The sequence below is a fragment of the Belonocnema kinseyi genome, chromosome 4 (assembly GCF_010883055.1).
Source record: "Belonocnema kinseyi isolate 2016_QV_RU_SX_M_011 chromosome 4, B_treatae_v1, whole genome shotgun sequence".
NCBI classification, from domain to species: domain Eukaryota; kingdom Metazoa; phylum Arthropoda; class Insecta; order Hymenoptera; family Cynipidae; genus Belonocnema; species Belonocnema kinseyi.
In genome coordinates, this window is record NC_046660.1 from 140,722,082 (window position 1) to 140,734,164 (window position 12,083).

The 12,083-nt window shown below is 28.4% G+C and overlaps 1 protein-coding gene across 11 annotated transcripts in view; it reads right to left on the minus strand.

Moving 5' to 3' along the window:
- The window catches only part of LOC117171308 (exocyst complex component 7), a 336,468-nt gene extending 329,694 nt beyond the window's left edge, over positions 1–6,774 (minus strand). For 5 of the 11 annotated variants that reach the window (XR_004466862.1, XM_033358482.1, XM_033358485.1 and 2 more), the window contains exon 1: positions 4,953–5,020. Coding sequence is in view for 1 of the 11 variants with exons in the window: in XM_033358481.1 (XP_033214372.1) it covers positions 4,725–4,767 (43 nt within the window). In the remaining 10 variants the exon portion in view is untranslated. The other 6 variants (XM_033358480.1, XM_033358484.1, XM_033358483.1 and 3 more) reach the window with 6 other exon arrangements.
- Positions 6,775–12,083: the final 5,309 nt, after the last annotated feature.

Genomic DNA, 12,083 nt, shown 5'->3' on the forward strand with positions numbered 1-12,083 from the left:
GAATTTTATCATTTAATAATTTAAAAAATAAAGATTATGAAAATAATTTTAAAAATAATTTTTTTTTCATTGAGAAATCGTGTTTTGAATTTTCATAAATTGTCGCTTCAAATTTAGATGTTTTGTCCAAGATACTCCTCTTAAGTACAAATTACTTTAAGCTGAGGCAGTAGTCTATTTTTCCGATACTATATATTCTTAGATTAAGAAAATATATTTTTTTGGATTGTCAGAAATAATTTCTTGGAAGTAAACTATGTTCTGTATTTCAATACATCTCTATATGAAGTAACACAATAAAGTTTCAGAGTATTACACCAATTTCACGAGATAAAATGTATTAAAGTTAAAAAGAATACCTATTGGTACATTATTTTATATGGGAACCTAGATTCACACTATGGGATGCCTAGATTCGCACTAGACGCTTCCTAGATGCCCACTAGACGCTTCCTAAATGTGTACTAGACACTTTCTAGATTCACAGTATACGATCCCTAGATGCCCACTTGACGTTCCCTAGATGCGCACTACGCACAGGTACAGATATTAAGATGGTCAGCATGTGATACTTCCTCGTGTGGTCAGTCGGGTACAGTTCCCCCGGCTTTTTCCACAAAAATTAGAACATTTTAAAACTGAATTCGGAGTGCTATACAATATCATAACGGACGCCCCCGGTCTCTTTTTTTAGGGATACCCTACCGAAAAGAATCTTTGAGTATATACTAAAAATTCTTTAGGTCAAAGAAGCTCAGAGAAATTCTCTGCAGGCACTCAGGTAGGTATTTTTAAAGGTCCAGAAAGCTCGTTTAAATGGTCTGAAGGCTTTAAAATATCCTTTCCGAAATTGAAATAAGAATACGATCATAAACAACAAGCAGAGAGGCTATGTCAATAGAGTAGCCGATACTCAAGGGTCCTTTGTTAAGCTTTCGGATTAAAATTTAGAAGTAGATTTTTTAAATTTCGTAGTTAACAGCCTAAAACATAATAATTCAGAATATACGGGTTTCGATGACTTCAGATATCTAACTTTTTTTTTTAATGCTTAAAATTGGAATTAATAGAACGTTTCTCGTAAATGGAATGAGATACGCCAAAAAAGACAACATTTGGAATTCAACTAGAAAATTGTATATCAGTATATAAGTTATAAAGGAAGATTATATTACCGTCGCACCACTTTTAAAAGGACCACTGAAAGGTTCATGAAAAGGACCCAAATCTCTCAAACTATCTCCGAGACTATTTTGTTTCAAATCGACTTTGTTTATAGACTCAAATGGGCCAGACTATTTCGCTAAAGAAAACTCAAAGATTTCTTTCGGTAGGGTAATAACAAAAAACATGTATTGTGCTGAATGAAAATTTTATGCATGTGTAATATTTTGAGGTTAGAATCGTTTTCCAGCTCTGCCGCACCAATTCTGTCGTTAGCATTCAAGAATAATTATGGGAGAATCCTAACACACATACCCTCGAAATACATACACACATAATTAGCAAAATAATTTTTTTTTAATTAAGAGCATGTGATACTTAGAAAATTGTCGATTTTGACAGTTTTAGGTTCCCTCAGCTTTTTTTATAGAATAATAAACATTTTGTCTTCAAAATTTGGGAAATGATAGCGAACATGTTAACGAACGTCTCCACTATTTTTTGTGGGTTAATTCAAAAAAAGTTTTAATTGAGCAAAATGTGATTAATTTGCATAGCGCTTAGGAATTAGTATCGATTTTTTCAGTGTTAGATTCCCCCGGCTTTTTTCCTCGGATAAGAAATATTTTGTCTTCAAAATCTGGGAAATGATAACGAACATGCTAACGGACGTCCTCGCACACTTTTTTTGTGTTTTTTTTTTCAAACAAATTTTGATATTGCTGCATGTCGCGAGAGCAACGCTATCGTCGAGCCTGTGGATTCGGTTTTTTCTGGTACCTTCCGGCTAAATTCGGCAATGCCGCTGCGTTTAAACGGATTATTTTGACCACATGCCACGAGGCGGCGCAATAAACTGTGCTTTGTTCGAGCGGCAACTTGAAATTTTTCAATTATTATGGATTCTTTATTTATTCTCTAGGAGTGAAAATAACTTTTCTCCATTTGAACATATTCTTAGTATAAGTAATTTATTTATATTAATTAAAAAAAGTAGAATAGAGTTTTATAAATTAAGAATGAACAAGTCACTGAAAAGATTATAAAGATAATTCGGTATAAAATCTAGATCTCGAAAGAATGGGATAATTTTACCAATGTATGACAAATTTTACTGTTTGTTATACATAAATTAATAATAGCATGGAAGTAATTCAAGTTATGAACTGAAAATCCTAACCTTGAAATTCCATCTTTTTATTTTTATAATGAAAATTTGTGAAAAGCAAAAAAATAAACTTTTGTTTTAATAATGTATTCCTAAGGAGTATAATTCGAATATTTACGTGAACATTCCGGACAATTCAAAGAATCCTTCTTATTGCAAAAAAATATTCAGTTTATTTTCAAATTTCTATCTAAAAAACAAAAAAACTAAAAAATACTTTAATATAATATCAAACAATGTTTTCTTTTACTATTTTATTCGTAAAAAGTACAATACTTGAAATTTTTACGTAAACATTCCGAACAAATTAAAGAATTCTTTTTATGCGCAAAAAATATATAATTTATTTTCATATTTCTATTTAAACGATAGAAAACAAAAAAATGCCTAAATATAATATTCAGCTAATTAATTATTTAATTAGTAATATTATTGACAAAACTAAAAGTCAATGAAAATATTTCTGTAAAATTATTTTTTGCAAGCAGGTACGTATTATCACTTAATTTACACACGCACGCAAGCACACACACATACACACACACATATATATATATTAAATGTATTATACATATTATATTATTGTTTCGAAAATTATGGCGAATTTTATCTATGCACCTATTTCAAAAAAAAATTTAATATGTCGAACCTAAAATTTCTTCACCTTTAATCTAAGAAACATGCTATTATTTTGCTTTTTCGGAAAAAAATTTAGTGGTGCTTAAAGCATTCAAAAATGGTCAATTTAAGGTTGTTTTTAGCGACGTTGACTATTGGCTAGAAGTAAAAATGTTTTGTTTTTTTAACAAGATAATAGCAAGTTTTTTTGACTCAAGGTGAAGAAGTTTCAGGATCGACATATAAGAATTTTTTAACAAGTTAGTTGAATTTTTAATAAAATAATCAAAATTTCTTTAAAGATAGTACCATTTCTAACCAAATACGTAGTTGAATTTTCAACCAAATGGTAAAATTTAAAAAAAGATTAAATTTGAACAAAAAACAGATTATTTTTTAACTAAAATATAAATTTTTAAAGAAGATTAATTTTTTACCCAAAAAGACGAACTTCCCAAAATAGATTAATTTTAACAAAGAGCCAAGTTTTTTACCAAACAGTTGAATTTTTAACAAAACAGTATATTTTCAACAAAGACAAAATTTTAACAAAAAATATGACAATTCTACAAAAAAAAAAGGAATTTTCAAACAAAAAAGATGACTTTTCAATCAACAAGGAGGAATTTTCAATAATACAGTTTAATTCTCGACCAAAAATGATGATTTTTTAAAGAAAATAATTAAATCTTTAAGAAAATAATTAATCAAAATAGTTACACTTCTAACCAAAAAGTGAAATTTCCAAAACAATGGCCGAATTTTCAAAGATTCAGTTTTAAACAAAAACAGTTGCAATTCTTTTGATCAAAAAGGACGAATTTTCTATCCAAAAAACACAAATTTTCATCAAAGCACTTAAATATTCGAAAAAAGATAACTTTTCAAGAAAGTAGTTTTAATTTTCGAACAAAATATAGGAAATGGTCCAATTTCAGAAAGAAAGGATTGAATTTTAACCAAAAACAGTTACATTTTCAATGAAAAAGTTATTTTTAACAAAATAAATAAATTTTCATACAAAAAAGAAATCTGACCAAAAACAGTCGCATTTTCAACCAAATAGTTGAATTTTTGAGAAGAAAGTTGAATTTGCAATAAAACACTTTATTTTTAACCAATAAAGAAGAATTTTTATCTAAAAATATGCCACTTCTACCAAAAAAGGTGAATTTTTCACAAAAAAGTTGAATTTTCAACCGAAAAGTTTATTTTTTAAAGAAAATAGGTAAATTTTCATCAAATAATTAAACTGTTACCAAAAAAGTTGCATTTCTAACCAAAAAGTTCAAATTTAATCAAAATGGTCAAAGTCTTAATCAAATAATATTGATATTAATATTAAATAAATTTGCAACCAAAAATATGACTTCTACACCTCACCTCGCACATCACTGAGATATTTTTTGTTCCTCAGAAGTGGTCATATTTTGATTTTATTTAATTCCTTCTAAGAGTTAAAATTACTTAAATTCACGCATTTGCATAGATTTCTTCGTTGCATTTTTTAAGACGTTTAAATAAATTATTAAAATATAAATAAATATAAATTTGAATATTTTTCGAATTTATGTTATAAAAAGATTTAATAATGGAAAATAGGTTAAATAAATGCTTTCGTTAGATTTTACTAAGTCGATTGAGAGGAATAGGGTTTGCACTTTTTCTGTTCCCGTTGGGGGATTTTTCGACTGAGGAAAAATCGTGTATTCATAGGAATACAAATTCTTAATTTTTCTGAATTCAACGCTTGTTATCGGGTAGTTCTGCTCACCGGCTAGAAGGAAACCACGTTTTATATTTGAATCTGATGCCATACGGAACCACGTATCATAGATATCAAAACTTTATAATTTTTTCTGAAAACGACCTGTTTGCAATATAATTTGACTGGACTAAGGTTATAATGTATCTATCCAAAGCTACGTATAGTAAAAACAAAAATAAAAACCACTTGTTTTACGTTATTGCAACAAGATACAAAATATACACTATTTTTTACCCCTGTACACTCGTTGCTCATTGTTTGTTGGCAAAAACTGTCTAAAATAATTTTTTGCACACGAAGCAATATTAAGATCAATCATACTGTTCAAAGCGCATCGAGCATGATCTAATAAATACATGGTTTAGCCACGCGCAAGTAAAAAAACCGAAACAATCAGACCCCACCGCTCAATTTCTCCATCTTGGATAAGTAAGGCGGTAAAAGGTAGGGATTTTTAAATGTAAAATGTAAGAATTAAAATTTCTTGTAATTTTGTAATGTACAAATATTTGAATCGTAATCAAATGTATTATAATGTTAAAGAACGGCAAAAAAATACGGATTAATCGGATTGCTATAATTTTATGTTATGTCTTTCATAATCTCTTCCTGCTGACAAAAAGTGACATATGTCTGTCAAATAAAATGAAATTAAAGTCAGGTGAGAAAATTTCTGAATAAAAAAAATTATATAATGCACTCCCCACGGCATACTCGAGGGTCCTTTGTTAAGCTTTCGGATTAAAATTTGGAAGTCGATTTTTTAAATTTTATAGTTAACAGCCTAAGACATAATAATTTCTGAACCTACAGGTTTCAATGATTTCAGATATCTAAATTTTTTTTAACTGCTTGAAATTGGAATTAATACGACGTTTCTCGTAAATAGAATGAGTCATTTGAATCCAACTAGAAGATTGTATATTAATATATAAGTTAAGATTGCAAATAAGTATAATGAGAAAATTTTTTAATTAAAAAAAGTGTTAATAATTTGAAGAGAAATTTAAAAAGGTAGAGTCGGGTTAGCGACGGCCAAATACTGTAAATAACTGCCCACCCGGTACCTGACGAATACAAAAGGAACATTATATTACCGTCGCACCGCTCTTAAAAGGACCTTGAAAAGCACCCAAATCTCTCAGACTATCTCAGACACTAAATCATTCAAATCGACTCTGCTTAGACTCAAATGGGCCAGGCTATTTCGTTGATTTCTATCGGTAGGGGTCTATTGTTTTTTTTTCACAATTTGTGTTACGTTCATAATATAATTAATATATGAAGGGTGTAAAGAGAGAAGTTGTTAAAAGACAACAATTTTGTGCAAGTGGGTTTTCTTTAGTTCCAAAATATTCAAAAATTCAAATGCACATATAGGTAAGAGGATTTTTTCAAAATCGTATTTTTAGGTTAGATTTTCAGTTTCATTAAAAAAAATACTTTTGCGATCAATATATTTCTTATGACATTCACAAAAATATCCCGGGGCGTCTTACTAATTAAAAAAACAAACAAAAAAGTTAAAATTATTTTTAAGATTTCAAAACCATTTTCAGAGACCATACAATTCTAACCTAAAAAGTGCAATATTTTACCGCTGTCAGGTACAATTTTCATTTAGTCAGTTACTCCCTCTTGCCTTTCCACTGTTCAGATACAATATGAAAACACATTGTATTACATTAAAAATCTCTCTTATTCTTAGCAGAATGTTTAAAGTTACAATCAATGTTGTTGTCAAACCCCTATAATATTGCAAACATACAGATTTATATGTAAATATATGCAAAAGAAAGTCAAAATTGTACCATATGGGAAATTATTGTCTAATTAATGTAAGATAATAATAAGTCTTACTTTCAACATATGCAAATTAAGATAATGCTTTTTTTACTTTTCACAGTTCATTATATGGTAATTCGTAGACAAAGTTTTCTCTCGAAAATTTCCAAGATTAAGTAAAGAATCAGTGCTCTAACATACATAATTCATTACTCATTTTAAGTTTTTTTTGGAATTCATTCTTTCAATATTTTCATAATATTTCTTCCTACATACTGATTTTCCTATAATAGTTCGTCGTACAGAGTACGCGTCAAACTCAAACTGCACGGTGATGCTAACAAAATGGTGGAATTAAGAGGTTGCGTGACTTGCACGAACTAGTATGTATTTATTAGATCATTGCCTTGAGTCTTTAACCATACAGGGTCAGGGTTGTGTACGTAATATACCTTAGGTAAATTATATGAGGTTTTTGACGTAATTTACGTACGTATATTACGTCCTCAGTTTTTTACAAAACGTAATATACGTTTTCAAGATGGTGTCGACATTATCACATTTCGTTCCATAACTTTAAAATAGTGCCGGTAGCGGTATGTGATATTATGTTGCATGCATATAATTTAAAGTGAATGAAAAAAAATTATTATTCTACCCTGAGAAAACTATATCGCACAAATTACAATATATATCGTAATTCCTGCGCTATAAATTGTAATTATCGCATTATAATAGCGCAAAGTCGTGATATCGTACATTGCAAGTTTTTACATTACATACCGCATAATTGTGCAATCTATAACGTAAGAAATGGGGATTCGCATCCGTTAGTTAAATTTTGCGCTTTCGCTAAATTGCATTAAGTAAGTTGTAATTCACTTACAATAATGTGATTTATTTCGGAGGAAATATATCAGTAATTACATATTTTTTTGTGTTTTCTGTCGTAGATTCTCATGTTTTACTGAAATTCGCTCATTTCAGCGCGACGCAGTCGACGAGTTCAGAATTACTTTCCTAACCTTAATGAAACTTTCGTCGAAATATGTTTAATCATTAACAGTTGCAGGCTTTACCTGCAGCAAATTTTTAATTTTCTCTGTGATTTTTTTAAATTTAGAGTCCCGATTTTTAGCTCGAACTGACTCATACTCTGCCATTTTCCCATTGCTCCTAAGGACGCCGTAGCAGACGACAGGAACAAAATTTAACTTCATTTTGTCTGTGATATTAGTGCATTATAATATTGTACAAAGCTCCGGGACATGATTGTACGTTATCATATTGCGCAATTAGATGAAAGCAGTCAAAATAATAATTCTAAAATGAGTGGAGTCAGTTTTAAAATTCTTGGTGATATTTTCATGTCAAATGAAGTTCTGATAAACAACAACAATGTAATGCATAACCCTGAGCAGGGTCGACTACTAGTGGTGATGGGACTGACAACGTTCTGACCGTCATTTACCGGTCATCTGTAGATAATAATGAAATAAATGTTTGGTGGACAACATAACCAACAAATATCAAGCCTTACGCGGCGGGATTTTGAAAATATGTATAGCTAAGTTATAAAGAGTTTAAGGTATAAATGGACAATTTTCCGTTAAAAAGTTTTGTATTTAAAGTATAATGAAAAAAAGAGCAAAACATATTCCTTTAAATCGACACCGCAATATTTAATAGAAGAGTATTAAGGAATCCAAAAATTGAAGAATTTAAAGGAAGGAATAGAAATTTCTTTCATCTTATTTCATACAAGTAATTACTAATGGACAATTGAAATATTTTCCATAACCCTTTAAACAATTTTCACATATTTTAATGAATTTAACTTATTAAAACAATTCTTTATTCCCAAATATTTAAAATATTTAAAATAATCTGCTTTCTGGATGAAATGTTTCATTCCCTGGTGGACCGAAGGAACGGAATGGAGCCTCTACAAAGTACCCGTAAAGACCGCATTGTGTTCCCATTCGCTTCCTTTTTTAAAAAATAAAAAATAAAAGCAAGATCAACTTTTAAACTGTTGAAATTCGGATTCCACGTTAAATTTTCTATTAGAAACTCATGGAGTAATCGCAATGCTTTTTTTTGCAGCGTTAAAAATGTAAAAAAATGTCACTAACTTCTGCTGAAGGTGACTTCAAGCACATCCATAATAGATCAAGTCTCTAGCTTACATCGCAGCGTTGTTGCCTGAGGTATCCACTGTATGGCGCTAGCATCCAGACAAAATTCTTAAAGTTACCGACAGAACGCTTATTAACTGCTACTAAAAGAAGATGCTCTTGAAGGCGCCTTCGGCCCATGTAAATGACAGGTATTTTATTTTTTAAAGTTTTTAACGCTGCAAGAAAAAGTATTGTGGTTACTGCGTGAGTTTTTAATGCAAATTTTAGCGTAGAATCCGAATTTCAACAATTTAAAAGTTGATTTTGCTGTTTTTTGAGTTTTTTAAAAATGAACCGAATGGAGACCCAATGGGGTCTTTGCGGGTACTTTATAGAAGCTCCATTCGGTTCCGTCGGTCCGCCAGGGTTTGGTCGTGACTTAAAGTATTTACATTTTTTTAAAACTTCATGTAATTATTTAAAAAATTCATTATTTTTTATTTTCAAAATTTATAAAAATTCAGCCAAAGATGTATTCTTTTTTTAAATTGGTACCCTATTATACTCTTTAATGAATAATTACATAACTCTGAGACATTTCGCCTAATGTTTAACAAATTTCTATTTGTTCAATGAATTATTATTTGGTAAACCAGTTTTTTCCGATGACCTTAAAAAATAAAATAAAATAGAATACATTCAATTATTTTTCTGATTCTGCAATGTATAGAAAGAATATGTTAACCGTTTTTAAATTGTTTAAACACTTCCTTTTTAAACATATGTTTACAATCGTATTATCTGTAATCAACAAAATATTCAATGATTTTGAGTAGTAAAAGCTATAAAAATGGAAACTGTATTGAATAAACAATTTTCATTCGTTAACCATCCATACTCTATTTGAAGGAAATTTGAAAAAACAATAATTAATTTATAAACAATTACATAAAACTTTTCGCAGAATAAGTACTCTACAAAATCATTCAATATTATTTTTAATTAATAAAATATGAATTTTTAAATATTTTCTGGGGAAAAAATAATTGTTTAAAGAAATTTAGTTTCGAAAAATTTTAAAATAGTTTATATATTCTTTCTATACACTATACAGTCAGAAAAATAATTGTATGTATTCTATTTTATTTTATTTCCCAAAATGTTTCGAAAGAAAACTGATTTATCAAATAAAAATTGTTTAAACAAATAAAAATTTGTTAAAAATTAGAAGAAATGTAACAAAATTATGTAATTATTCAACAAAAGTAGCATAGAACACCAACTTGAGAAAAAAATGGACATCTCTGTGCCAATTTCTAGATCTTCTGAAATTAAACAATAATTAATTGTTTAAATAATCACATAATGTTTTTAATTTAATTTACTTCTCGAAATAATGACTAACCATAACATTTCATTCAGAAAATACATTTTTTTACATTTTTTAGAGAAAAATAAATGTTCAAATAAGTTACATTTATTTAAACAGTTACAAATTGCTTCCAAAGTCATGGGGAAAATTCAAAATGTCCATTAGTAATTTTTTATATTAAAAAATGGTAGAAATTGTTAAAAATTAACAATAATACGTAAAAATGTAGTTTTTTTATATTTGTGGCCCTGTGTGGGATGTGAGGGTGGGTTATAAATGAAAGCTGTTAATATGGTTGTATTACGTAGACACACCTCTTCAATCCTTAAAAAAGTTGGCACGTTTCGATAAGACCCTGAAGTGTAGATTTTCTTTCTCCGGAAATTAAACCATAAACAAGGCATATAATTATTTATATAATTTTTTAAGTGAAATATTCCTGATTTGCCTAAGTTTTGAAGTTATGATTTCGTATTTTCACTTGATTGGTGAAATTTAAAATTTTTAAGACAGATATTTCTGTAATTGTACTTATATGGATATGAAACTTAATTTTCACCATAGATTATCCATCAAAAAATGATTATTTGTTAAAAATATTAGTTTTACCAGATTTACCAGCTTGACCCGTCATTACTGGTATTACCGACAAAACTAGTAAATTTACCCGCCATACGGGTAAGGTCCCATCTCTAACTGCTAGAGTTCTTAAATTCCCGAGAATTTAAGTTCAGGTTATATAACCGAAAATATGACAGAATTTAAGAGAATCTAAAAGAATTTAAGAATTTATGATTTTTAATAATACTTGTATTGTTCACATTATATGTCAACGGTTCAAAGATAATCTTTGAACGATTTGATTTAAATTATTTTCTAGCTTCGGCATATTCAGGAATTTAAAACATGCAAAATAGTAGCTTATTAATTAATTAACACTATTCGACTGAAATTCTGACCACAACATTCAATTGCGTCACATTACTTAATGAATGCTAGCATTAAATAGAAAAATTATGAAATGCCAAGCACTACTTCTTTTTTGAACAGTCAGCTTCATATCTATAAAGTATAAAATTGTTCATCCTGATACTTATTTAGTAAAATTTTATTTTAATCGTAGCTTTACGCTTGAAAATTTATTTTATTTCTAAAGTATAAATAAATTATTTTCTTTTAATCAAACGCACGAAGTAGAATAAGGAGATTCCACTCCAAGCTGCCTTTGGCAAATTTTGGACGCATAGATTCGGATTTAGTTATTTGGAATCATTCGTAGTGCCTCTTATGGAAAAGCGTTGAAATACAAGTTTTCCAAATAATATTATTTCTAATTAAAAACGTTTCAAGTTGTACACTTTTTGATTCGATTTTGAAAATTGGATAATTTTATTAAAAAAGATTTCAAATTGTATCGTTTCTAATGTAAAGCTTATAAAATAAAACAATTTTTTTTAAAGATATAAGAATCACAAATTTAAATGATTTTATGTTATAAGAAAATTTCGAAAATAGAACAATTTCAAAACGTTAACAGTGAAATATTTTTCAAATACAATTATGGAAATTCGTTCTCTTAAAATTCAAAGGAATTAAAACTGTATTATTTCTAATTAAAAACGTTCCAAATTGAAAAATTTCAGATTACAATTTTTTTAAACGGACCATTTTTTTAGAAAGCCGTTGAAATTGTATAATTTACAATTCAAAGCATTCAAAATTTAACAATCTTATTTTTTATTTAAGAATTTTGAATCTGAATAATTTAGGAATAAAATTTCAAAAATAGGACAAGTTAAAAACTTTAAAAATGTAATCCTTTCAGATTAGAGTTTTAAAAATTCGCAACTCAAATATAGTATTCGGTGTTGAAAAAATAACTGAAATAATCTCTGGATAAAATTTTAACTATTTTTTAAATTTTATTTTTGTTTTTATTTAATAAAAAATTCATCTGTTTTAAGTCAAATGTCAGCTTTTTTGATAAAAATTCAATTGTTTGATTGCAAATAAAACTATTATACTATTTTCTTATTTGAATATTTCGAAGGAAATTTAACCCGTTAACCCCAGAAGGGGGGGGGGGGG